This window comes from Colletotrichum acutatum (genome assembly GCF_030867785.1).
Source record: "Colletotrichum acutatum strain CBS 112980 chromosome Unknown BDZ83scaffold_66, whole genome shotgun sequence".
In the NCBI taxonomy this organism is placed as follows: domain Eukaryota; kingdom Fungi; phylum Ascomycota; class Sordariomycetes; order Glomerellales; family Glomerellaceae; genus Colletotrichum; species Colletotrichum acutatum.
In genome coordinates, this window is record NW_026849060.1 from 105143 (window position 1) to 131926 (window position 26784).

Consider the following 26784-nt stretch of genomic DNA (forward strand, 5'->3'; position numbering starts at 1 on the left):
CTTTACTAGACAACCACACGACCAAGCAGATGCCAGCCCATGATCAAGCGCTCCCTCTCCCTCCAGGTTCCCGGTTTTACAGGATGCTAGCTAGTCCGAGGTCCGACATGTGAGACCCAGAGACTGGTGATCACTGGGGGGGTTATCTGTCCAGACCAGTGTATGGGATATCTTGCTTATTTGCCTAAACATAGAGGTGTGCTTGCTCAAGGATGTAGGTGTCGCTTGCCCTTCAGAGTAAATCAGGGGGCGGTGCAGTACCAGCGTCTTTTCGAGTGCTTGAGACACATGGTTCATCAGAGTTAAATGGTTCGAGCTGAAGCAGTCCAATTTTTTTTTTTTTTGGCGCCTGATACGCGGTTCGGATGGCTAGACAAACTCTCGAAATCTTATTTCCCCTTTGGGAGAGGCGAATTTTGGTGATTTGATATCTCGAGTATGCATCCATGATTCTCGTTCTCGTGTAAGACTCGTAACGTTACCTGAGGTCACGGGCATGCCTCGTTGCAGGCGCCAAAAAAAAAAAAAAAAAAAAAAAAAAAGAAACTCGAGACAGTAATCTGAAAGATTGTCTTTGCTCGGATCTTGCCAAGTGTGGGTTTTGGATGCACAGACAAAAGTATCCAAAGTATGAGCTCGGCGCGTTTTTTTGTCTTCGATCAAAGAATACACCGTCGGGCAATGCTTTATTGTCTTGAATGTTTTTTTTTTTTTTTTTTTGATTATATCGTGGTTCGGGACAGCGTCTCAACAAATTCTCCTTCCTCAGGCTATGCGGCTATGCCCAGACTCTGACTGCTATTCATTTAGCAAAGGTGGGAAGCCTTACCCAACTATCAGATCAGTTGCCGTTCTGTGTTGGCCCAAAGTGTGTCAAAGGAGCCGGGGTTATGTGATTGATATGTCGCTTCCACTACATGGCATGAAATCAACAGCCCGAGAGTAGTCGGGTACTACTGCAGCATCCTATCTTCATGATTATCCATACTGCCTATATTCGACGTACCATCCATCCTGGATTGTAAATCTGCTCATTTGATAGAGGTCAAATTGATGTCTTTTCTCTTGATGTAGACGCCAATATCCTAGGTAATGTTATTGTGAGTTTGTACAAAACCCCCTGGGGATAGAGGCCCGAAGAGCCCGACGTGAAAAGCAGCACTATAGAGAGAGATCTCTCAACGCGATGAACAATGGACTGGCGTTTGACGTCTTGCTAAATGTTCTAGTCACATTTTGTCCCCCCAAATGTAAATTGCACTCCGTCTTGGTCATTTCGCCGATTATGACATCACGCACCCCAACGCATGAAATGAACACCAGATTGATAGAGACCTTGTTTTGGAGATGTCTCTGAGAATACTATCCAACCTGTAGTCAGACAGGAATCTGTCGAGATTCTAGAGAATTCATCAGTCTTCTCTGCGAATAGCTTCAACTCACTTTCTGATGAGCCAAGGGAGCGAGAAACGCTAAGGTACGCGAGCAGGATTTGGCTGGGTTTCGAGATCATGAACATGTATGCAAGAAACAATCGTCACCTCGAATCGTAGAGAGCTCGGGATCATTTTGCAGAGATATGTCTTCTAGGGTGCAATCTGGGTATGCATCGTGTGTGTGAGTAAATCTAGTCGTGTGTTCAGTCCCGGAATTACGACGTGATTTGACTTGTATGAAAGACACTCACACACAGGAGGACGATGAGATATTTGACTATGAAATGAAATTGAAGGTCAATCGAGAGGCTTATGAACGAGTATTCAGCTGCCCCAAACAGAACTATGTGCCTTGTAGATCAAGATACGTGTACACAGTTTCTGCTGTGGTATTTGTACTTTCTGTATGCATAATGCAAGTGGATATGGACTGAGGACGGAGTAGGCAATCTGGATAGCGAAATAACTTAGGGTTAGTCCATGCCAGAATGAGTCTTGCGTCTTGATATTGTATTGAGTATATGGCCCGAGTCCCATCACGAGCATTGAAATGGACTTCACGCAATTAATCATGTCAGACATTTCATGAGTCATGGTTTGTGCAGAAGTTACGGGACCATTAATAGCGGTGTTATTTTCTCGTCGGTATATAGGGGTCGAGGCTGTACACAAATCTTCATTAGGCGAACGAGTGTCAAGAGTATCTGTCTCAAGGCTCCGACTCGTTCCAAGCAATTGATACAGGTATATGGAAATATTGAATATAAGCAAGAGATGGAGAAAAAATCTGAACACAGAAGTTGGCTCGAACTCGCGACCTCTCGATCTCGAGACCCAGATAGATAGGTGAGGTAGGTAGGAAGTAGTAGGTATTAGGGAGTGAGTGTCATGAGGATAGATGGATCCCAAAGTTGCATGGCTCCGTTACCAAAATTACTAGTAGATGAAATGTTCAAAAAGGGAAGCTGCCCGCTATGGCGTCACTTTGGTACTGCTTGCCACTCAAGGCTGCCCATCTAGGCACTCTAAGGATAGAGTGTTAAAGGCACAATTATACCGTTCGGCCGTCGTCTACAACGGACGGTGCTTCCTTGGGGGAATAAGTGCACTCCTGGTGCCTATTAGGATCTCTCACCGCCCCATCAAACGCACCCTCTCTCGAATACTCGATGGGCCTGTGATCATCTATTCATAATTGACGATTCATTGCGTCACGGTGAAGGAAATGCCACGAGTCCAGCACGTGAGGCATACTGTGATGTTATTGACAATTTCATATTCTTCATACATCTTTCAACAACTGCAATTCTCGTGACTATTGTGGCTGCGAATTTCATGCCAGATTCACCTTTGCCGTTCCTTCCACCCGAGAAAGAATCGTGTAACAAAGTTAAGCAAAATCGGCCTCGTCAATGTTTCTCAAAAAGATGGTGTACCACTTGACGAGGTTAACGTGACCCTTGACGCTCGTCTTCTCATCAACGGTATGAACACCCGCCCACTCATCGCTCTCGGGGTCATATCCAGGAAGGAAGCGGAAGATATGCTGGGTGAGGTCCCAGTAGTACCGCGTATCCGTGTTGCCCGTCATGATACCCGGCGAGACAACAATCTCCTCACCGTACAGGGCACGTGTGGTGCCTGACAGGATTCCATACGGCGTAACGCCCTCCACCGACGTCGGTGTCACGGGCGCGGGCTCGAGCACTTTATCGTTGCCCTTGAGCGTGATGCTCGACGGCGTCTCGGCCTCGTCGTCGAAAGCGTGGAGGGTGAGGTTATACTTCTCCGCGACGGGGCGTACGATGGCGGCAAGCTTCTCCTGCACGCTGGACGTCTTGTCGCCGACGTTGACGCGGTGATTGACGACGGCACGGACGCGCTCCGGGAGGGCGTTGATCTTGACGCCGCCCTCGATGATGTCGGTCGCCACGGAGGTGGTAAAGAGGTACTTGACCTGCGGCCCGGCCTTGGCGGCCTCCTTTGCTAGACGGTCCGTCTTCTTCTTGCACATCTGCTTGCTGCGGAGCAGTCTGCGCAGGTTATCGGGGAAATCTGGCGCGTACGAAGCGCCACATTGGAGCTTCTCGAGGTACGGGTTTCCAGAGATGAGCTCGGGGGCGTAGAGGTTCGCCTCGATGTGCGTGATGAGCTCGGAGAGGATGCCGATGCCGGTGTGCTCGGGCGGGATGGAGCTGTGACCGCCGGGGGTGCGGACAATGACCTCGACGTCAATGTAGCCCTTCTCGGCCGTGCCGGGGATGGCAAACGTCTGGCCCCATTGAGAGTCGAAACCGGATCCCTCGTCGACGATGATGGCGGCGCCGTCCTTGCCGTAGCGCTCCAGCAGGAACGGTGCGAGGTGTCCCGCGCCGCGCTCGCCGGAAACCTCCTCATCGAAGCCAAAGGACAGGACTACGGTGCGTTTGGGGGAGAAGCCGGCGTCAATCAGCAGCTCGACGGACTCGAGGATGCCAATGAGGGAATTCTTGCAGTCCATGGCGCCGCGGCCCCAGACGTAGGTCCCGTCGTAGGCACCGCTCCAGGGCGGGTGCGTCCAGCTGTCGATGGTGGTGGGCGCTACGGGGACGGTGTCCTGGTGGGCCATGAGGACGGTGGGCTTGAGGCTGTCATCGGAGCCCTTCCATGTGTAGAGCAGGCCGTGGGTGTTTACACGCTCGAGACGGAGCGTGTCGTGGACCTTGGGGAAGGTCTTTGCGAGATAGGCGGAGAAGGGGAGAAGCTTGTCCCAGCGGTCGTCGGCGCCGACAGGGCCGTAGTTGTCAAAGGACTCGGTGGGAATCTGGACGGCACCCGAGAGACGGGCGACGGTCTCGTTGCGGAATTTGGGGCTGTCGAGGTATGAGTCCAGCTGAGTGAGGCCAGACGAGTTCTGAGTTGGGAAGAGAGGGTCGACCTGGCGGCATGCGTTGGCGGCGGGGGAAGCGTTGCGGTGGTGGCCGAGGAACGGGACGACCGAGGCGGACGGCTTGTGAAGGTAGGCGAGGAGGAGGGCAGCGGGGATGAGAGACCACCATGCGGTTCGGCGGCGGCGTGGTTCCGGAGCTGTGAGCTCGGGCGCCGGGTGCGCGAGGGGGAGCTTCTCCGACATGGCGACTATCAAGGGCAGTGTGAACACTCAATTGAGACAATGCTGTGTGATGTGCCAATCCTCTTTGCTGCTCGCTTATGTGCAGAACTTTGGATGCGGGGGGTGTGAGGAGTCGATGTGAGGGAGTGAGAATTGAAAGTGAAGATGAGAGTGAGGTTGAGAATGAAGAGGTGAAGTCATGGAAGAAGACGCGACGGGGTCCATCGGTGGTGTGCTACCCCATGAGTATGACAAATGAGACGAATGAATGCACAGCGTGTCAATCGCTGGTCTCCCCCGATTTCCCCGCCGTTTCATCCGAAAGGGCGCTCAAAAAGCTCCTCGAACTCCGATCCTTCGGCGCCGTTATCGCAACTGACGATGGACGGCATGACGGTGCGGATACCTGACCTTGGGTTGATAACGATATCGGGATTCCTGCCCACCCATCTCCAAGTCTTCGAATCTTCAACTCCTCATGCGGGGCTCAAAAGCGTTGTGCAGCTTCCGGATTGGGACCTCGGCGGCTTCAATCGGCTGGCTTCACACACCACCCGGCCGGGATGTTGCTGACCGGGCAGTGGGATCGCCTTCCTTGCAGCTTCTCCTCGGCTATTCGATAAAGCTGGAGGTCAAGCTCTGCTCGGCTGTTTGGCTGAATTCAGGATAGCTTCTATTCGTTGCGGCCCCCTGTATCGGAGCTTTATCATTCGAATTGGGTTGTTATGTGGGACTCGAATGCTGGATCGAACCTCACCAAAGGCTGGATCGAACCTCACCAAACTGTATGGCATTGCGGATAAGGGTATAGCAACGGCATCGCCTAGCCGAAGGTAACGTTCTTCAGCAAATCAATCATTGTAGACGTAAAGACTGGTGGTATCTATGCAAAACGTTCATTTCCCCTTCTTCAGCCCCTCCATTCGCGTCCGCGCAGCTCTCAACAGAGCCCACGCAACCAGCCGATACACGATCACACACCCAGCCAATGCCGCGATGTTGACGTTCGGATCCACGTTGAACTTGTACAATTCGAGCACGTCCTCGCCCGTCTCCACTGGACATCGTCCATCCGGCAGCCTCTGCCCGTCGTCGCACGTGAACGTGACCGACCTCAGGCTATACGGCGCCAGAGCCCGCGTCCCGTATCTGATCGGCGACAGGTAGTTGAAGATCTTGAACAGCTCTGGCATATCGATGGAGAGAACACCCGCCATCGTGTTGGCAACTGACAAAATCACCGACGTGAGGTTCACGGCGAACCCCGTGTGGTTGAAGAGCGTGTTGAACATGATACCCACCGACTCGCCGCACGAGACGACGCCAAAGCACGAAAATACGCAGACGAAGTACATCGTCACCGTCCGCGGGAATCCTACCGCTAGATCTGCGAGCACGCCAAAGATGAGGCAGCTGATGACCTCAAAGGGGAACTCGAGCACAGAGTACGCCGCCAGGAACGCCTCGACGCTGTACACCCCGTCGTCGTCCTCGCGGTAAAACACGTCGCGCTCGGCGGGGTAGACGGCCACGTTTTGCAGCATGCCCACAAAGTAAAAGGCGCCAATCTCCTGCACGAAGCCCATGCGGTTTTGCACAGAGTAGTAGTCGTTCTTGAGCGGCGCGAAGAAGAGGGCGAGGACGATGCCTAGGCCCACGACCTGCATGATGCGCGCAAGTAGGAGCGGCGGTTGGCGGCGGAAGTTGATGAGGCCGCGGTGGACGAGGAGGGGGAAGGCTACGAAGAAGGTGGCGCGTTTGCGGACGAGAGCGCCTAGCTCGGCTGGAGTTGCGAGATTCGCCTTGTTGAAAGCCAAGGCTTTTCGAGAGTGTCCAACGTTGGTCGGCCCAGTTGAGGAGCGGGTGATTGCTTCATGTTCCTGGCTCTCGTTGATGCTGGGTAGCTCTCCCGTTGTCTTGACTACAGGCATCCTTGCATGTCTTTGCCATGCGCTGATCAGAGCCTCAACCATTTCCCTGCTCTCGGCCTCTCTTGTCTCTTGTTGGAGATTGATCGTGACGAGGTCCAGCGCAAAGTCGGCCGGGTTGGTGTGAGCAGGACAGGTGAACCCCTGACGCTGAAAATAGGGTAGCATCTCCGTCGCCGATCCGGCATACGCGGGCGAACCTCCACGGGCCAGCAGTAAAACGTTTCCAAAGTGCTTGAACAAGTCAGATCGCGCCTGATGAATCGTCAGGATCAGCGTACGGCCCTCGTTGGCGAGACCTTGCAGGACCTCCATGATGGAGCTAGCCGTGAAGGCGTCCAGCCCGCTCGTCGGCTCGTCCAGTAGTAGCACGAGCGGGTCGCTGAGTAGCTGTACGGCAATGGTGACTCGTCGCTTTTCGCCTCCCGATATGCCCTTGACGAGCTCGTTGCCAACGAGGTTGTCCGCGCAGTCCTTGAGACCCATTTTCAGCAAAATCTCCTCTGCACGCTTGGATTTCTCGTCGCTGCTCATGTGGGCTGGTAGACGTAGCCCCGCAGAGAACCGGAGCGTCTCTCGTACCGTGAGGGACGGCAGGAGGGCGTCGTCATCCTGGCATACATACGAACACACCGAGCGAATGACCGAGTTGGAAGGTTGTGCGTTGTTGAAGGTGAGCTTTCCCGACAGCCTATAGCGCGTACTGAGGCTGCTGGGAAGTCGCAAAGACATGGCATTGAGAAGAGACGTCTTGCCACTTCCCGAGGGGCCCATAATGACGTTGAGTTTTCCTGCCTCGAACGTTGTGCTCACTGGATTGAGGATCGTCTTGGTTGGAAGCTTCTTGCCCGAAGCTGCCCTCTTGTCCAAGGCTAGAGCAAAGTCATCCAGCCCTACGTCAATGGTGCGAATCTCGGAGATGGAATGCGTCTTCATCTTCTCCTTGCCGGCTGATAAATCAGTGTCTGAGACTCTAGCACGAGCAATAGTCATCTCTTGCTTAATGTACTGGAGTCCGATGGCCGATAAGATGCAGAAGAAGATGATAAACGCAACAAGCACGACAATGGGCCTCCATATCCAATTCTGCGGAAACCCGAGAGACTCCATAATGAATCGTCCAGTGTACTGCACGCATTCTGGGTTCGAGGCCCCGCCATCAACCGGGCAGTCGTAAAACGAACCCTCAAACTCGTTACCACAATAGGCGCCAAAAGTGTAGAACTGGGCAACGTTAGCATGGTCATGCCGTAAGCTCTTTTGTTTGGACCTACCGAGTATGTGATCCATTTGAGCCATCGCACATACACCGGAATCGAGTTCGCTTGGATGAACATGCCGCAAGCCATGCTTTGCAGCGTAAACACCATGTTGGCAATCAGACTCGCCCCGGGAAAGTTCCTCGACGCCGTGACACATGTGATTGCGCAAGTGACAGAAATATAGTGATTCAGCACCGTGATGGCGAAGAAGATAAAGAACTGGCTGGCATCTCGTTCAAAACCGCCCATGAAGTAGAAGATGATGGAGAACAGGAACGGCACGGGCAGATCTTCGGTGAACAGTCGAGCTAAGCGACGAGAGAACAGGAATGGGATCGCGTCAACGCACGACTCGCTGTGCTCGCGATCGTAGGTTGGGATGTCGACGGTGAGTCGGTAGACCTCGAACATGAGAGTCAAGTATCCCTGAAGGCCTGCAGCAGTGTACAGGGCGCCTTGGCGGGAGCGGATGCCCGAGAGGTCTCTAGGTAGGTTGTAGAAGATGTAACCCGTTACAAGGGCCATGAGGATCGCTTCTGTCGTTGATGCCAGCATTCCCATCGGATCACGGTATGTGACTTTGAACGTTCTGTTGGTTAGAACTCGTAGTTGTCGGGTGTATGATGCGTGTTTGTTGGTCTTGGAGGTCGGACTTTTCCCACTCGATGTGCTCTCAATCGCCTTGTCTGTTGGCGCAAAAATTGTTTTGCTTTCGTGAATCCATGCTTGCTTCAGCTGACTGACCCGTTCTGTTGTCTCCTGCTCTAGTTCGGGCGTGCGATTATCGATGGCAGCGATGTCGATGACGAATTCCGCAGGGTTCACAAAAGGGGGCAGCTTGAAACCCAGACCCTCGAAGAATGGCACGCAGTTCTTTGCAGGGCCCGAGAAAACCGGACTTCCCTTGGTGAGAATGATGAGGTTGTCGAAGAGATCCCAAATTTCCGACCGAGGTTGATGGATAGTGGTGATAATGTTTCGCCCCTTGGTGGCCAGCTTCTTCAGCGTGCGCATCAGTTGGAAAGCACTCGTCGCATCTAAGCCAGTCGTCGGCTCATCGAGAAAGAGAACCGACGGGTTGGCTAGCAATTGGACTCCAATGCTGACTCTCCGCTTCTCGCCCCCAGAACATCCCCGGTGCTGTCTATCTCCTATCCTTGTGTTGGAACATTCCTTGAGACCGAGTTCAAGAATAACCTCCTCCACGATGCGAGCGCGCTCTTCGGCAGTCGTCGGAGGCGGCAACCTCAGGTCGGCGGAGTATTGCAGCGTCTCGCGCACAGTCAGCGAGGGCAGAAGAATATCCTTTTGCATGACATAGGCGTGCCGCGCATTGTGAACGCCCTCATTGCCATTGAAGGTGATATGTCCGCTCTGGGCAAGTCGCGCACTGATCATGCGTTCCGATAGCGTATTTAGTAGCGTTGTCTTCCCGGAACCGCTACCGCCAATGATGGCTGTCAGTGTGCCCGGTTGCAGGCAAGCGTTAACGTGGTAAATCAGATTTTTTGAGCTTGGGTCAGGGTTGAATTTTGACTTTGCCAGCTCGGGGTAGGTTGCAGGGTCCCACCACGAAGGCGAGGTGTCGACGGTGACAGCTAAATTGCGAATCTGGACATCAACTGCTTCGACGTCGTCGAGGGAGATATGACCGGCGCCAGAGAGCGAGAAGCGCGCCGCGTCAGGTTGCTCCGGGACATGTGCAGGGGCCGATTTCTCGATGGAGCTTTGGCGGTCAAAGTTGTCCATTTGAAGCACGATTGCTCCGTCGTCGTTGGATGTCGGATTTGATGTCGAAGACATGATTGTTGGCGACTCAACCGCGACGAGTAAGACGATGCCCGAAATACGGTCACCGCGAGCGCATGCCGGCTGACACTGGCTGCGGAAGCGGAAGACCGCTTCTGATCAGATTTGTGTCACTGCGACAAGCTGATGATAGATCTTTTGGGCCTTGCTAGAGTCTCACTCTTAAGGACGCAACCAAGTCGACAGCGGTGAACCGTGCAGAGACGCTCCAACGTCTTTTCCTCCAAAAATCTATGTGGCTGATATTAGAGGGATTAGATTGCCTAGCAGGACCTACAAATCAAGCCGCGAGGCGTACGGAGTAGAGAGAGACGGCTTCGGGTTGGAAGTCGAACGAGACAAAGGGTAAACGAAGAAGAAACGCCATCGGATGGGTAGAGGATGACAGACGCCACGAAGGAAATAGAGAGGATGACATGAACTTTTTCCTAGACGAGCGGTTCAGTGGACGTTGGGTCAAGTGCATACATCCGCAGGAGTGGCATGCAACCTCAAGCCGAGGGGTCCAAGGATCGCGCGTGCAGGACAACACCCATGCAGCCGTGCCCATGCCCCCCTTCGTAGCGTAGCTTGAGCGTTCTCTCCTTGACATTCTGGCTAAGCGACCTTGGCCGGCGAAGCGAGGGCGGATACTCACGCAAGCGAGCCCAGGATGTGTGTTACTGCAGCTGCACGTTTTCACTAAACTTCCCCCACAACCCTCCCACATTTCCCTCCCCCACCGCTTCCCAAGTGGGCAGACTGACAGTTGTGTACAAAAACTGTCTGTACGAGTACGCAAGCAGACATCTGTTCTGTCCTGATTTCGTGCTTGTCTTTTTAAGGCTTGGGAGATTTGAAGTTGTTTGTCAAATGAATTAGTGTGATGGTCTGTAGGCTCTGACATGAAGAGTACCTCACTACGTCCTTGACTAAGGTAACTCGATGTTGGTGAAGAAACAAGGTCGGTACTGGCTGGCTCTGGTCGCCCATATGTCAAAGCTTGCTGGTATGCGATATTGGCAATCGCAAGGCTTCAAAGCGACTTGTAACAGGTCCTTCGTATTGACTTGCCAATCGCCTGGATGCGCCAAGTGGGCGCAGGAACGACCTGTCGAGCTGGAGCAAAAAAAATTGGTCATTGGTTAGTAGTCTTCGTACTTGAGCGTTTAGCGACATTTGATGTTGGGAGCGGAAGGCAATGACGCTAGCATGGATGACGGGCGAGGCGAGTAAGAGTATCCGTACGGATGGATCCAATACCGGTACATATCACCTCGTTGAGTCGTAGCAGGCATCCTCTCGCCCTCTGTACCTCTGAACTCTTAAGCTCCTAATCTCACACATAATACCAACCCCCTGTTGTTGATGCTTACGCCATGCATCCAGATAACGCAAACGGCATTTCAAGTGGCCTATTCGGGTGCGCTTCCCTTACGGTGAAGTGTAAGAATATTACTGGCATTGTGGGGGTTAAATCACTGCCTTCGACAAAGAATTTTCCTTGTAGCATTGCATTGCCATCTCGAAATGAGTTTAGTGTCAATTTGGGGACATGGGGGTCGTCATCATAGAGGTAGTTTTGGGGCGCCACGATGTCACATGCTTGTCAGCCTTAAGGCCGCAAATCGCAGTCCCGATTGGTTCCCAAATCTTATTACATAGCCCGCCTTCTCAAAAACACTGCTTATGTGTGATTTATGAGGCAATAGACATCTTTGTGTTCATGTGTCTCTGAGAGTTTCACGCTCTGATATGGTAAGAGACATAATCTTCACCTATATCCGATGACTGGTGTTTATTGCTGTATGTTCAACAATGAGATCAAATTTTGGAGAATACTATTCGCTCGAAATGAATTTTGAAAGCATATTAACAATACAGCTAAGGGACTTTAGCTGGGTGATTGAATTAGAGGTCTTCGAGACGAAAATCCCTTGGTTTTCTTGAAGGATCATCGTTTTCGCGGTTATGAGTTTCCTGGAGGCGAGCTTTCCATCTGAGCTGTCAAGGATGGTCACAGAACAAGAATAATATCTGCACTCGTAAATCGCTCTGCTAAGTGCTGTCTCACCTAGATCGTATATCCCCTTGGTATATAGACTGCTCTTCTTTCTTCGTTCTAGATACTTTAGGTTGTTCGAGCCACTTTCGATGTGCTGCATATGCCCATGTCTGTGGACCATAATCCGTGACAAGGATGAGGTTAATGTAATGTTATTCAAGATACCGAGCTGTTGTTTCCAATATTTGGTCAAATACTCCACAGTACTAACTTCGATGAGCCACCCATGGAAACCCTGTGACAGACATATAGTTTGCTACCGCTACTGTTACTCGAGTTGAGTGTTGCTTTGGCTAGCTTCGTTTGAATCGCGTACTGACGAGTTGTCTACAAGTCATAACATTGTCCAGAGGCCAAGTTCACAGGGACTCTTCGAAGATTAGCTCAACCAAGAACTGCAGATCGGGGCCACTAGATATGGGAAACTTATATAATTCAAGCATCACTCTGAGAAAACATAAAGACCCCAGAGGAGCACGGGTAAGAATAAGTGTACTGATTTAGCAACAAGAGATTCTCGGTTGGAGGAGCTTCCACTGTGAAAAGAGAGGATCAATCAATAGATAACGGGCCAGTCCGACTCCCACCGAATAAGGTTGATGCCCAACAGTGCAGCATTGGCACTGTTGTAGTAATGGTACACAAACACATCGGCATCAGCGTCCGTAAACACAGAAGGGTGACCGGGACCATAGATGGAGCCGTGAGTAGCCATCACCTCAGTACCACCGCCGTTCAACATGCTCACTCCATTGCGATCAGTGAAAGGGCCTGTCACGCTGGTAGACCGACCGACCATGGTGCGGTAGGTGCTCGAGGCGCCCTTGCAGCAGAAGTCGAACGACACCCACAGGTAGTAGTAACTCCCGCGGCGCGTGATAAAGGGCGCCTCGATGGCGCCATCGTTGACGGTGCGGCGGGCGAGGGAGACGAGGTTCGTGCCGGAGCGCTTGCCAGTGCTGGGGTTGATGGAGATCATCTTGATGCCTGTCCAGAAGGAGCCAAAGGATAGCCACCAGTTGCCGCTGGCGTCGACGATGAGGTTGGGGTCGATGGCGTTGTAGTCGACGGAGCTCGAGGATTCAATAACGAGACCCTGGTTCGTCCACGAGCCGGAGGCGCCGGTGGAGCTCGTGGCGAGGAAGATGGCGGACTTTTGGGAGCCGAAAGTGGACGCTGAGTAGTACATGTAGTACTGCCCGTTGCGGTAGGAGATGTCTGGGGCCCAGAGGTTGGTGTCTCCGCCCGTGTAGGCGGTTGTCCACGAGGCGCCGTTGGGGAAGGCGGCACCGGCATCACGCCATACGGTGCGGTCGGTAGACGTCTTGAGAGCGATGTTGGTTCCCGTGTGGGCCATGAGGTATGTGCCGCTTGACGTCTTGAGGACGGACGGGTCGTGGACGTTGACGCTGCCGGAGACGGCACCCGGATTCGGGTACGCTGCGGAGACGTTCGGGATGGCTGATAGGACGGCTAGGAGGCCACCGAGCAGACCCTTCCATGTTGGCGCCATTGTGAGTTGCGAAGCTGCTGTCGATTCTCTTAGTTCGTGCAGTTGCTTGAGAGGTCTGGTGGAACTCCGGTTGCCAAGACGAATCTCCAAAGTTAGAAGAGGCCGACTTTGTAGGTTCCTACTTTCAACAGAGACGAGTTCAAGCCGCAGCTGGGCCTTATTTATCTTTTAATTCGTAGAGCCCAAACGAGGTCATCTTGGCTACCTGGGCTGTCTCTCTGCCCTGCCTAGGCATGCTACCTTCAGCCCTGGGTCCGGCAGACGGAGCTTTGATAGGTGCAAACTACGTGGAAAATTTCCCATTGGCTCTCTTATAGACTAGAGCATGGGTGTCTGCCGGTAGTTGGCAAGATACGTGGATTTAGTCAACTTCTTATTTTCCGTGTGTTCTCACGTTGCCAAGGAGCCCCATCCATTGGACTCCAAGCGCACCACGGAATAATCTCCAACCCCCGCGGAGACTTTGGTCCCGTGATTGTTCTTGGTGTACTTGAGGGTCTTACTCCAAGAAGAAGAAAACCAACGCGTGGGGCGGCGGCTGATAATACGAAGCAAGCCGCGTTCCTGTCGCAAATGTTTATGAATTCACGTGCTGAACTCAAAACCGTTCGTCGTCCTTACGCGCCTGTCTAATCGAAACCCTCCCTGCGTAGATGTTCATTTGAAGGTCCACTGCATGCCGATATGTTGCAGCTCATATCTGTAAACCCCAGCGCTGATCGCGTGCAAGAGGAGTCAACGATGTCACATTATCGTGCTGGCTGGAGGATATGCTGGAATCGCAGATTCGCAATAAGACTCACTGCTCATACACGTGATCGAACATTTCCCTCCATTAGGTATTCACTTATATATTCGATCGATTAAGAAGACTCAAACAATCTTGTATTTTGAAGAATATCTGTAAGTCTAAACGGATGTACCATGTGTAAGAGAGAATAATAGGAAAGTAGGCATCAGTATGCTTGACCTACGCAAAGAAAGCAGCATCAAAATGACCCAATGAGCAACATCACAGAATGCGCGCACCCTGAGATAAAACACCGCTGTCTCATGAGAGCAGGCAAATGGGATTGTGTGCCAACCCGTCATCTTCAATGTTGTGACGCTATCACGTGCGGTCAAAGAATCACCTCTTTCTTGTAAGATTCACAACATTGCTTGAAAAATTCCAAAGCATAGTAGTACCAAGCTGAAGTAGTCATCTGTATAGTACGAGCACAGAGAAAGAGGTCAACTCCGTTTAATCCTGGATCTTGAATGATTGAATCTCTACGGCGCTGTTGAACATATGCCTACATGACTCCACAAATAAGTCATGTAGCAGACCGTTAACATACGTTCTTGGTTCTCCCGCACTTCTGGTGACTCAAGAATCTGCACGAAGCCCATATATTCCTCCCAGTGACTTGAGGTGAAACTGACACGAACTAGATTATTTCAGCAAGATCGTGTTCGGTGGAGATGTCAGAAGATAGCCTTTACTATCGCCAACTCCACCATTAACAAAGTGATAGTAAGCTCGAAACAGATAGAGACCGAAGGATTGGAACGATGGAGTCTTCCACTGATCCTGGACGTGTAATGCACACTCTAGTCCCCTGCATCAACATAATTGACGAACTGAGAAGCTATTCAATTTATCGCGTGGAGTTATCCATATTTTCAGACAACGAATATCCTTCAACCCGAACAATTTTCAGAGTGTCGAATTTGAAGGATGTGGATGATGGGCGGAACGCTTCAACTTCTATCTCTTCTGACCAGGATCCTGAAGCAGTCACTCATCAACGCTTCCGATACGAGCAGCACTCTTGCCAGTAACGCTTCGTCACGAGAGTCACCGTCGAAGGTGGATTTGAATCAAGTACCTATTTACAGCATAAAGAGCAGGGGTGGGAACTTGGCATGGCGGGTATGTCTCGATGCTGACGCTGGAAACGTTGCGTCGATGATACCAATTCGCTGAGAGACTCAGATCCTTTCTTACCTTGTGGTTTCTGTGATTCGCCTTTGGGGAGCCGTTGCGGGGGAGGATCCCAAGATTTCATTGGGGTTGAGATTGCCTACTAGGCATTTCACCTTAGTGAGTAGTTTGACCAGTTGAGAGACTTATTGCTACCTGAGGTACTGAGGACTAATGTTTAATGGCAGGCAGCTCGGTTTCAACGATATTTCCGGAGCGGGCCACGGAGGGACCGTGCCAATAACTTTGGAAGACGGATCCACATATCCGAACGCGGGGGTGCATCCGTCGGGCATCACTGGACGCAGAAGGTGATCACACGAGCTTGATACTTGGTTGGGAAACTGGAAGAAACGGCAGTCTTATGTCGTGCATCACTGAGGCTGTGAAGGTCTTCAGTCACTACCGCATTTCCTAGCTTTGACTGGGGTGGTGCAGCAGGTCTGGGTCGCCAAGTCGGAATGACTCGGGCTCATTAGCTGGTGGAGGATGGGCGGTCTGTCTGTGAAACTCTCGGGGTTGGCTTGGAGGAATCTTGGCTGTCCCCAACGTTACGATAAGGGTGATTTTGTGGTGTCTCGGGTGTGCCGTAATGATGGTTTATACGTTGCCTGTACGGTGAGGAACCTTAGTAAGGTAGCCTAGGCAGATACTTTTGTGCGACGAGGAGGGTCCATGCTGATGTTGTGCGACCGCGGAAGAAGATGGCTGGATGGATTGATGAAGCAAACTTGGCTGGGCGGCAATGTCCACTTAGAATCGGTGGCTGGCACACATGTCCTGGTAGCCAAGACTCCCGAGAGCCCCAGACTGTGGAACTGTGGAGGAATTCTGGGTATGCTGATGGACGTTGATAGTATGGAATATCCGCCGCGGACACGACCTCGGTGGTATACAGGGGAGGAGACCGTTTGAATTATGATTCCAAAGCGAACCACTTGCATGGAATAGAAGGCTTCCAGAACCGTGAGTATCCGCAACTTTTAGTCTGTAGACCGATGCTGCCCAGACCTGTTGGAGGGTTTTCCAAGAGGCACCATCGGCGCCATCGGCGTCATCGCCGGCTGCGCCCCAACCACGACTGGACAGGGAGAAGATTCAAGGAGGCACGGAGGGAAGGCGGCCCCCCTCCTCCCACAGTCGTTGCTTTCCGTGCCTTCTTCCCCGGGGGTCGCACCTGCCCCTCCCAACGGCCGCCCGCCCGCCTCCGCTCCTGTTCAGCGTGTTTCTGTTTCTTTCCTCCCTTCGCACCGTCACCAGCACCTGCCTATTTGATACCCCACACAGGCTCAATGGCCCCAAGTTCCCGCCGTGCTTTCCCTACAAATTCGAGCGGACTTGGCATCTGACGTAATCGTTTCAATCGTACACTTTCCCACGTACCTATCTGAAAGCGTGCGACAATGACATTCCCTGCCAGAGAATACACGACCACAAAAAGCCGGTGTATCCCCAGATAATGCTGCACACAGCACGAGGGCCCGCCTCCGCCAAGGTCGGCCAAGAAGGCCAAGCATGTTCTAATGCTTGGTGGATGGATACACTCGCCAACTTCTGCACCAGTAAGAAAATCTTTGCAGAAAAAAATCCTGTCACCGTCACCATCTCGGCGTTTCCAGTATTAGTGTACGAATGCCTATCCAATGGAAGGTACCTTTCAGTGCCTGCCTTTCATCCATGGTCTGTCCGCGTACCTCTGCCCCTCTTCAGTCTTTCCTTGTTCCATTGTTTCTCAACTGCCACGACACGGGTACCATTGGAAGTCACCAACTGAGGTACCGAACGTACCGTTCTTGCCGTTGCCGCAATCAATCAATTCCAATTGTTCTTGGCGATGCCGCCTTTCGCCTTCCCTTCTGGCCCTCAAAAGGCAGACCGATGCCCCCCAACCTGTCTTTGCCTCTTGATGTCTCTTTCCCTCCAACAACGAACGCTGCAAGCCATCCAATGACACCTCAATTGACAACCTGCCTCTGTGTTGCTACTTTGACCAGTCCTTGCTGAATTCGCTACACCATCCAGATATCTGCCTGACGCTGTATCGCACCTTGTCCGACTTCAAGAACATCTTTCACACTGATCCATTGTGTTAACAAGACTACACGTCATTGCCAGTTTGTCCGACCCGTCCCATCTCAAAACCCCCTTGCCAACCCCTCTCATCTTTCTGTCACTCTCACTGGCAAGAGTTTCATTCTCTCTTGCATCAACTCTAATCTCCCACCCACATCACCTATTTGAGCTCCCGCACTCTGTTTCCCTTTGCCTGGCATGGGGAATCCAAAGGCCGCAAAGCCCGATGAGAATCATGTCTCGGGTCAATCCAACAAACCGCTCTCTCACCCGGCTCATGCCTTGTCATACCAGCAGCTGGCCGAGGAGCTTCGTGCCAACACCCTCAATGGCCTCTCAGCCCAAGACGCAAAGTCCCGTCTCGACGAATTCGGTCACAATGACTTGGGCGAAGCCGAGGGCGTTCAGCCCATCAAGATCATCATCGCTCAGATTGCCAATGCCATGACCATGGTGAGCTCCTCTCCCATCTTCACTCCAAATCCGCCCTTTGCTGACCCGTGCCTAGGTCCTGATCCTTGCCATGGCCGTTAGTTTCGGCATTGGCTCGTACATCGAGGGCGGTGTCATTACTTTCGTTATCTTGCTCAACGTCATCGTTGGTTTCTTCCAGGAGTATTCCGCCGAGAAGACAATGGATTCCCTCCGTTCTCTTAGTTCTCCCACCGCCAACATCGTTCGTGACGGCGAATCCATGGTTGTGCCCTCGGGCGAAATCGTCCCTGGTGATCTCGTTGAAATTAAGACGGGAGACACGATCCCCGCAGACGTTAGGTATCCTATGCCATCAACAGCAACGTGAAGACCAAGCAGAGCAACTGATGATGCTACAGGCTGATCGAGGCGGTCAACTTCGAGACCGACGAGGCTCTGTTGACTGGCGAATCCCTCCCCGTGCGAAAGAACGAAGACGCCACTTTCCCCGATAACACCGGCCCCGGAGACCGCCTCAACGTCGCATACAGTTCGTCCAATGTCACAAAGGGTCGCGCCAAAGGCATTGTCTTCGCAACAGGCGTGTACACTGAAATCGGAGCCATTGCCTCTGCCCTCCGCAAGAAGGATTCCAAGGTCCGCGAGGTTAAGCGCAAGCCCAACGGCAAGGCGAAGCCTCACCGATACCTCGAGGCCTACACCCTGACTTTGACGGATGCCATTGGACGTTTCCTTGGTGTCAATGTTGGCACCCCCTTGCAACAGAAACTCTCCAAGCTCGCCATGCTCTTGTTCGGCATTGCCATCGTTTGTGCCATTATTGTTCTCGGCGCCAACAAATTCGAGGCTAGCCAGGAGGTCATCATCTACGCAGTTGCCACGGGTCTATCCATGATCCCGGCCAGTCTCGTTGTCGTGCTCACCATCACTATGGCGGCTGGAACCAAGCGCATGGTCAAGCGTAATGTCATTGTGCGCAACCTCAAGTCCCTCGAGGCTCTTGGTGCAGTTACGGACATTTGCTCCGACAAGACCGGCACCCTGACGCAGGGCAAAATGCTGGCCCGTGGTGCTTGGTTGCCTGCCATGGGAACGTACACCGTCGAAAACACATCGTCGCCAATGGACCCCACCACTGGTGATGTTCGCTACGACGAGCGGTCTCCTAGACACCTCAACTTCAAAAAGGGAGGTGATGCTTGTGGTACCATCATGAAAGCCGACCAGCTGTTGCAAAACAGCAAGTCGGCTCTCTCTGCGTTCCTTTATGTGGCGTCGTTGGCCAATCTCGCCACTATCAACAAGAAAGATGATCAGTGGCATGCCCGCGGCGATCCCACCGAAATTGCCATCCAGGTCTTTGCTTCCCGGTTCGACATGAATCGCCTTAAGTTTGTCAGTGGAAGTGACACGCCCGAGTGGAGCGAGATTGCCGAGCTTCCATTCGACTCTGATGTGAAGCGTATGTCCGTCATCATGAAGCACAACGCCACGAACGAGTATTTCGCCTATACCAAGGGTGCCGTCGAAAGAGTGATTCAGATCTGCACAACGTACGCCCCCAAAGACGACGGCGAATTGGTCGACATCACTACCGAGTTCCGAGAGGAGATACTTCGCAACATGGAGGCTTTGGCGGGACTTGGGTTGCGCGTCCTCGCACTTGCGAGCAAGCCTTATGAGGGCACACCAAGCAAGGGTGATGAGGTTGAGCGTGCTTCGGTTGAATGCGACCTGGTCTTCCGTGGTCTCGTGGGACTCTACGATCCTCCGCGTCCTGAGTCCGCTCCTGCTGTTCGACAGTGCCACGAGGCCGGAATCTCGGTCCACATGCTCACCGGTGATCACCCTGAGACGGCAAAGGCTATTGCCATTGAGGTTGGCATCTTGCCCACTCGCATGGAGCGTGTCGCAAGGAACGTTGCAGATGCCATGGTCATGACGGCTTCGTCGTTCGATGCCTTGAGTGATGATGAGGTTGACAAGCTTCCCGTTTTGCCGCTCGTCATTGCGAGATGCGCCCCCAGCACCAAAGTTCGAATGATTGAGGCTCTTCACCGCCGCAAGAAATTCTGTGCCATGGTAAAACATTATCCCCTTCCGACATTTGTATAATTGAACTCTAATTTGGGATAGACGGGTGACGGCGTGAATGACTCTCCGTCCCTCCGCCGTGCCGATGTTGGCATTGCTATGGGCCAATCGGGTTCAGACGTGGCCAAGGATGCATCCGATATCGTCCTGACTGACGACAATTTCGCTTCCATCGTCGCCGCTATCGAAGAGGGCCGTCGTATCTTTGACAACATTCAAAAATTCGTGCTGCACGTCCTTGCTGAGAACATTGCCCAAGCTGGAACATTGCTGGTTGGTCTCACTTTCAAGGATGCACGTGGGTTGTCGGTCTTCCCGCTTGCTCCGGTTGAAATTGTCTGGATCATCATGGCAACATCTGGTATGCCTGATATGGGACTTGGCTTCGAGCGTGCCGTCCCAGACATCATGCGTCGTCCTCCTCAGTCTCTCAAGACGGGCATTTTCACCATGGAGTTCCTTGTCGACATGGTATTCTACGGTCTCTGGATTACCGCCCTTTGCCTCTCAAGCTTCTCTCTGGTTGTCTACGGTTTCGGGACTGGTGATCTTGGAGAGAGCTGCAACGAGAGCTACAATGACTCTTGCGACACAGTCTTCCGCGCCCGTGCTACAACTTTTGCTTGCCTTACATGGTTTGCCTTGTTCCTGGCCTGGGAGATGGTTGACATGCGCCGGTCATTCTTCCGCATGCAACCGGGATCCAAGAAGTATTTTACTCAGTGGATGATTGATATTTGGCGGAATAGGTTCCTTTTCTGGGCCATTATTATCGGTTTCGTCACCCTGTTTCCTCTGCTTTATATCCCCGTCATCAACACGGTCGTGTTCAAGCACAAGGGCATTAGTTGGGAATGGGGCATTGTGTTCATTGCCGCAGGACTTTTCTTTGCCGGTGTCGAATCCTGGAAATGGGGCAAGCGCGTCTTCTTTAGGATCCGCAACAGCAAGAAGCTCGGTGTCGCTTGGAAAGATATGGACATTGAACAGAGAGTCTTCGGGGAGTACCTCGGCTCCAGCGATGATGATCACCATACCGAAGTTGGCGATGTTGATATTGACGTGGAGAAGGAGAGGGCGGAGTTGGAGAAGAAGTAAGCGAGAGATAATTAAATTGTCAGCTCATGGAAAAAAGTGAGTGCGTACCTTGGAGCGGGTGAGTGAGACCAGTACGCATGTTGTAGATGATGATACCGTGGTAATACCTATGTTAGTAACGAATCAAATCATTTACAAAACTGTCTTTGCACCTCGTGGGAAATTTGTCTCAGTCTGCTGCTGCAAGTCACCAGGCACCGATTTAAGCCCCTGTTAGCATTACCAAACCCGAGACTGACCGGGCGAGACTATTTCCGTTCCTTACGCAGATCAGCCCTGCATTTGGCCTCAGTGCCATGCCAAGGATACTGGATTCCCGAGGGTCGAAATCCTTCCGTGTGCAAACCAAGTAGGTAACTACTTACCGTGGTACAGTGCGACGAAAGGATTGGTTGCCCCGCTGAAGCTGACAACTTTTACATCACTGACTGACTTACAGGATTGGCTTTGATGTACGTTCAAGCTATTACCTACTTACTGAATAAAGGTGACGCATTCTGCCGGATTTCACATTAACTGAGGACAATGGAATTGTTCTTTTCGAACCATCCGTCTGAGAATCTGCCAAGATGCGCTTCACAGCGTCGATTTCACGTATTCTCTCCGCGCTCCTCGTAGCGCAATCTCCAACACCAGCGCTCGCCATCCCAACGACCCGCCAAACCGGTAGCCTAGCTTTCCTGCCCGACGACCCAGTCTTCACGTTCTCCTACTCCACATCAGACGCCGACGCGAAGAATTGGATCGGCATCTACCGCGCCTCCGGCGGCGGACCCGATAACCAGACGTTTGTAGAGCCGTCGCTGGTCTGGGGGTATGCGCCCGAATCAAACGGGACGCTCGAGATTGAGAACGGCGGATTGATCCCTGGAGACTACCGCGCCTACTTCCTTGCCAGAGACGGGTATGCGTGGCTTGCGGCGCCAGTGGACGTGAGGGTGCCGTATGCTTCTGAGCCAATCGGATTTCTTGTTCATGAGATTACGCTGAGGAACGCGCGTATCGGAGACGGGTACGAGGCGCGGGTTGATGGGTTGAGGAGCGGTGGCGGGAGCGCGGCCGTGAGCTTTCGTAGAGTCGAGGGGAGCGAATGGGTCCAGGTATCGGAGGCGGGCGTCCTATCCGGCACGCCTGACGTCGCGGGGCCGGCTCAAGTCACGATCGAAGTGGTCATCGCAGCAACGGCGGCGGCGAATGGATCATCTGCGCGGTTGGACGCCAAGATCCCCGTCCGCTCCGTCGGCACACCGCTCGTGGATGAGGTGTCCATCATGTCGTTCAACCTGTGGCACGGCGGGACGCAGGTCTCCGATTACCACGCTAAACAGGTGCGGTTCCTGTCCTCGAGCGGCGTGGATGTCGTCGCTGTGCAGGAGAGCACGGGAGGCCATGCTGCGCGGCTGGGGGATGCGTTGGGGTGGTATTCGTGGCAGGGCGGCGATGTTGGGTTCCTGAGCAAGTATCCGCTCAAGGACGCTGCTGCACACGAGGGCGGGACGTATGCTGCGTCCGTGAGGGTCGTGCTGGATGTCGAGGAAGAGGTTGTGTTGTGGAATGTGCATCTGGGATATGACCCGTACGGACCCTACGATTTCTGCTTCAACAACATGACGGTAGAGGAGGTGCTGGCGCGGGAGACGGAGTCCAAGAGGACGCCGCAAATCGAGTCTGTTGTCCGAGCCATGGCGGGGCAGTTGGCGAAGGCGGAGGCGGTGCCGGTAGTGTTGGTGGGTGACTTCAACGCGCCTTCGCATCTGGATTGGGTTGGTGCCACGAGTGGGATGCATTGCGGTCAAGGGGACATGCCGTGGCCTACGTCTGTTGCGCCGACGGATGCCGGGTTGGTTGATTCGTATCGGGTTGTGTGGCCGGACCCGGGGGCGAGGCCGGGGGTTACGTGGTCGCCCATCTTCTTGGAGAATGAGGGAAGGCCGGAGCCGATGGATAGGATTGATTTTGTGTATTTCCGGGGCGGGAAGTTGGAGGTTCTCGGCTCGGAGGAGGTTGTGGTGGGGGAACCGGCGCCGGAGCCGGGGCACGGGGGCAATGAGTGGACTTCGGATCATGCTGCTGTTGTGACGAGGTTCAAGGTGAAGAGTCAGTTGCATACATGACAATGTGCCGTGAATATGATCTCTTCGAATCAAGTCTACTTGATGAATTTTATGATATCTTACTACCTTAGTCCGTTGACCATCAATGTCCTGGTTACTTGTTCATCGCCCGTCTCTCCTCATATCGCAATGTGCCTTCCTCTACTAAGTATTATGGAAACATTTCTCTCATGGCCTGTGTAACATGATAGGCGCGTACAGATGAGAGCCCAACAATTGCTGTCAACTCTGTGCACTCCCTCCCTCATTGGTCAATCAATGGAGAGTTTGCTGTAGTATTGAAATATGCAATGCTTAGTAAAGTACATTGGATAAACCCATCAGTTGAATTGTGCACTGTAGTATTTATGCATACTGACTAAGCAAGGTGGGATGCATTGTGATGACGTCGGTATGGTTTGTGCGGAGCAATGATGTAAGTGCCCAAAGTGGTCGACATCAGGCCACTGACCAGACATGTACGGCAAGCATTTTGACGTTTGACATTGTTTCCAGATTTCGGTGTCAGGAAGGTGCACTTGCTAGTAGGCTGGTAGGGTAAAGTACATGATACCTACATAATCACCTCTTGTTGAACCTTGGCAGCTGGTAACCATTTCCTGTAATTCTTCCCATCCACCACACATCAACTTTGAAAAGAAGAAAGAAACCACAACCAGACATACAGAGCTCACCGAGAGGATCGACAACCAAAGTTAAAAAAACAACCAAGATGCCCTTCTCCTTCACATCCTCCATCTCCTTCTCCTCCTCAATCAGCCACAACGGCAAGACGGAGGAGAAGCGCTGGGCCCGCAAGACAGAGCGGAGTCCCTCGGGCACCACCGTCCGGACTGCTTCCTACAAGACGGGTGAGCCAGTCTACCTCGAGCGCCGCGAGTACGATTCTGCGGGACGCGCCCTGCCAGAGGGACGCGCTGTCAAGAGCGATGGGACGGAAAAGATTGATCGTCGCATCGAAGACGCTTCTGAGCGGGAGTGATTGCGGGGGCGGCTAGAGAATGGAATCATCAAACATATTGGGCATGGAGTTTTGGGGTTGGTTTGGGAGGTCGTCAGTCATTGAGCGATTACAACATTCTTCGTTCTTAGGAAGAAGTGTCTTCCGCTTGCACTTGGTATGGTGACGGCAGGTGTGGTGTATTGCCTTGAACATCATCAACCATCCTTGGTGGACCATCGTACTATAATAGCAATGAAAAGAAGTTTTCACCATTTCATTTCCACAGTAATTAAATAACATGGTGATCATGACTGCATTATACTACGCTGTCTGGCGCATTCTACTCCGAGGCAACCTCAAATCTTGATGACAACCTTGCCAAAGTGCTTCTGATCCCACTGGTACTGGTACGCCTCCTTAACCTCCTCGAAGCCAAAAATCTTCTGATCGACAACAGGCTTGATCTTGTTGGCGTCAATCGCCTGGTTCATCTCCTCAAACTGCTGCTTCGAGCCCACAAATAACCCGCGAATCGTGCAGATGTTGGCCAGCGCGTCCAGCAGCGTCGGCTGCTCCCCCTCGGGCTTGTCCCCGTGCGACAAGAACCCGATGATGGATATCACGCCCTCCAACTTGACCGCCTTGAGCGACTGCGCAACCGTACCAGGACCGCCCACCTCGATGATGTGGTCGACGCCCACGCTCTCGGGCGTCAGCGACTTGGCCACCTCGCCCCAGTTGGGCGTCTCCTTGTAGTTGATGACGTGGTGCGCTCCCAGCTTCTTGAGCTGCTCGCCCTTTGCCGCCGACGACGTCGTCGCGATGACCGTCGCACCCGCCGCGACGGCGAACTGGATCGCCGACAGACTCACGCCGCCGGTACCCTGCGTCAGCACGTAGTCACCCGGCTTGAGCGCCTTGGACTGCAGGCCGTACAGCGCGTTCCACGCCGTCAGCGGCGCACAGGGGAGCGTGGCGGCCTCCACGGACGAGAGTGTCTTGGGGGATTTGACAACGCCGTGCTCGGGGAAGACGGCGTACTGGCGGAGGGTGCCGTCGAGGGCGCCGCCGAGGCCGGATTTGACAGCGAGAGGGGTGATGGGGTTGGATTGGTGGTGCTGGTTGAAGAGCGTGGCGATGTTGTCGCCCTCCTTGACCTGCGTGACCTTGGGGCCGACGGAGACGACGCGGCCGGCGCCGTCAGAGGCCGGGACGCGGGGGAAGCTGACGGGGAAGGGGTAGAGGCCCTAGGTGCAAAGGAGCGGCGTTAGCGGGGGTGGTCCGGCGTGTCTCGGTCGACCAGAGGTAACTCGGGCACCAGGCACAAGTGGCATAAGTGAACTTACCTTGGGGATAGCCAAGTCGCGGAAGTTTAGAGAGACGGCTTCGATTTGCACGAGGACGTCGTAGTCGCCCAGCTGTGGTAGAGGCACATCCTTCTTGAGCTCGAGGGTGTCCCAGTTGCTGCTGTCCTTGCCGATGCCGGTGATGGACCAGGCGTTGGTTGATGTTGGTGCCATGATGAGTGTTTGTATGTGTGATGATCAGTCTAGGGCGATATTGTCCGAATAACCTTTTAGATTCTTCAACAAAAGATGTCAGGGTCTTGCTTCGCAAACTTAGTCTTTATGTATCATCGATCCCAGAAAAAGATTTCAAAGCAATCGTGGGGTTTTCGAAGCTCCGAAGCTTCGAAGAGCGTCGACATGACGCAATGTCCACTTATACCGTCATATCGGGTCCGGCAATGCGACCTTCTTTCGCTCTGGATTCCACTGACTCGAACGTTTTGAACCGTCGACACCCCAGCTTAGGAGCTATAACCCCCCTGGCCGTGTCCATTGACTTTCCGCCGCTATTCCGCTTTTTGCCCCGGAGCCGCTCGGCATTCACGCCAATTGCCAGATGCAAGCCAGTATCCCCGGGTGCAGCTTAACCAGTTGGCAGTGGCATACGGCGGCCATTTGATCTGTCCCCCGATGGCCAACCCACCAAAATGGCATTCAGAGTGGCATGAGAACCCAACGATTGGATCATGTATGCGTTGGACGGGCGTCGTGTTATTTCTCCCGCGTCCACTGATTTAGAAGCCCGCAGCTCTCACCACCTGGACTTGGCTGGGTCTGTGCCCACTTGTATCCATTTTCCAGAAGATTTTGTTTCTTCTAGCTTACTAATTCTAAAATAACTCATTAGGTTGTCACTAACAAAGTGGAACAGTGAGGGGAGAGTAATTGGTAACGAGACGGTGAGGAACGAGACAGCAGGATCGGTAGGTGCACAAACAACTTGCGAATAGCTTCACTTTTCTCACTAGTCATGCTTGTCGGACGCTGTTTAGACCTAACAAACAACCCTCGCTTTCATCCTCCGACAGGCGGGAGAATGCAAATTGACACGATACAAGGGATTCTGCCGCCTCCACCGCCCTGAGGTTCGCCTCTCGCAAATGTCCGCCTGAGCCGGATTCTGCCCAGGTGCTATCGAGCTGAACCATGCCGTACATGATTGCGTTTCCTAGGTGCTCCAACACACTATGGCGGGTCGAATGCGAGGAAACCTGCTTACTCACCCGAGGCGGTCGGTCAACATGATCGAAATGAGCACAACCGGGATACCTTCCAGCCAGCGACATTTGTCTCCCACCGCTCAAGGAAACCTATGAATTGATTTGTTTCCCGGCGTTATTCCCCTGCCCAAAAGTCTAGAACCCGCAGCTGACGCCCCACAATCAAGCGGAGAACAAATGAACACCTACAAGGCCCACTGTGGCACAATCCGATATCTTCGGGTTCGCAGGCTGAAATTGACACTGCTTGTCACATCAAAGTGTACAGATGCGGGTATTGCTTTCAACATGAAGCTGCGTCTACTCTAGTGAGTTTACTAGGCGATGTACACTGCCGTTCCGCCTTTTGATGGGGGCCCAGTTCGTGTAATTATTTCCCGTCCGGGCCGGGGTGTTGCAATCGGCGGGC

At 53.0% G+C, this 26784-nt stretch overlaps 8 protein-coding genes across 8 annotated transcripts; 4 read left to right on the top strand and 4 right to left on the bottom strand.

Moving 5' to 3' along the window:
• Nucleotides 1-2826: 2826 nt before the first annotated feature.
• BDZ83DRAFT_580973 (uncharacterized protein) lies at nt 2827-4548 on the bottom strand (the record flags this gene model as incomplete). The annotated part of the gene is made up of 1 exon (XM_060505404.1): nt 2827-4548. One exon carries the CDS (start codon nt 4546-4548, stop codon nt 2827-2829), a length of 1722 nt encoding a protein of 573 aa, XP_060363408.1.
• Nucleotides 4549-5423: 875 nt separating this feature from the next.
• On the bottom strand, nt 5424-9520 carry BDZ83DRAFT_753574 (ABC transporter; the record flags this gene model as incomplete). The annotated part of the gene is made up of 2 exons (XM_060514365.1): nt 5424-7679; nt 7730-9520. The coding sequence occupies 2 exons, from the start codon at nt 9518-9520 to the stop codon at nt 5424-5426; spliced, it is 4047 nt and encodes a 1348-aa protein (XP_060363409.1).
• Nucleotides 9521-12126: 2606 nt separating this feature from the next.
• BDZ83DRAFT_581047 (family 43 glycosyl hydrolase) lies at nt 12127-13083 on the bottom strand (the record flags this gene model as incomplete). The annotated part of the gene is made up of 1 exon (XM_060505417.1): nt 12127-13083. One exon carries the CDS (start codon nt 13081-13083, stop codon nt 12127-12129), a length of 957 nt encoding a protein of 318 aa, XP_060363410.1.
• A 4237-nt stretch (nt 13084-17320) lies between these two features.
• BDZ83DRAFT_581080 (potassium/sodium efflux P-type ATPase) lies at nt 17321-20749 on the top strand (the record flags this gene model as incomplete). Its single annotated transcript, XM_060505421.1, has 4 exons — nt 17321-17575; nt 17631-17896; nt 17956-19639; nt 19694-20749. The coding sequence occupies 4 exons, from the start codon at nt 17321-17323 to the stop codon at nt 20747-20749; spliced, it is 3261 nt and encodes a 1086-aa protein (XP_060363411.1).
• Nucleotides 20750-20906: 157 nt separating this feature from the next.
• On the top strand, nt 20907-22897 carry BDZ83DRAFT_626478 (endonuclease/exonuclease/phosphatase family). The gene has a single exon (XM_060508562.1). It carries the CDS (start codon nt 21319-21321, stop codon nt 22861-22863), a length of 1545 nt encoding a protein of 514 aa, XP_060363412.1. The 5' UTR covers nt 20907-21318; the 3' UTR covers nt 22864-22897.
• Nucleotides 22898-23304: 407 nt separating this feature from the next.
• On the top strand, nt 23305-24078 carry BDZ83DRAFT_626479 (uncharacterized protein). Its single transcript, XM_060508563.1, has one exon. The coding sequence runs from the start codon at nt 23576-23578 to the stop codon at nt 23843-23845; it is 270 nt and encodes an 89-aa protein (XP_060363413.1). The 5' UTR covers nt 23305-23575; the 3' UTR covers nt 23846-24078.
• An 84-nt stretch (nt 24079-24162) lies between these two features.
• Nucleotides 24163-25326, bottom strand: BDZ83DRAFT_581058 (zinc-binding dehydrogenase; the record flags this gene model as incomplete). Its single annotated transcript, XM_060505418.1, has 2 exons — nt 24163-25053; nt 25153-25326. 2 exons carry the CDS (start codon nt 25324-25326, stop codon nt 24163-24165), a joined length of 1065 nt encoding a protein of 354 aa, XP_060363414.1.
• On the top strand, nt 25033-25899 carry BDZ83DRAFT_626481 (uncharacterized protein). The gene has a single exon (XM_060508564.1). The coding sequence runs from the start codon at nt 25347-25349 to the stop codon at nt 25740-25742; it is 396 nt and encodes a 131-aa protein (XP_060363415.1). The 5' UTR covers nt 25033-25346; the 3' UTR covers nt 25743-25899.
• The last annotated feature ends 885 nt before the right edge of the window (nt 25900-26784 follow it).

Excerpts from the sequence above, each read along its gene's own strand:
- BDZ83DRAFT_626478 (XM_060508562.1), top strand. The coding sequence starts at position 21,319 with ATGCGCTTCACAGCGTCGATTTCACGTATTCTCTCCGCGCTCCTCGTA.
- BDZ83DRAFT_626479 (XM_060508563.1), top strand. The coding sequence starts at position 23,576 with ATGCCCTTCTCCTTCACATCCTCCATCTCCTTCTCCTCCTCAATCAGC.
- BDZ83DRAFT_626481 (XM_060508564.1), top strand. The coding sequence starts at position 25,347 with ATGATCAGTCTAGGGCGATATTGTCCGAATAACCTTTTAGATTCTTCA.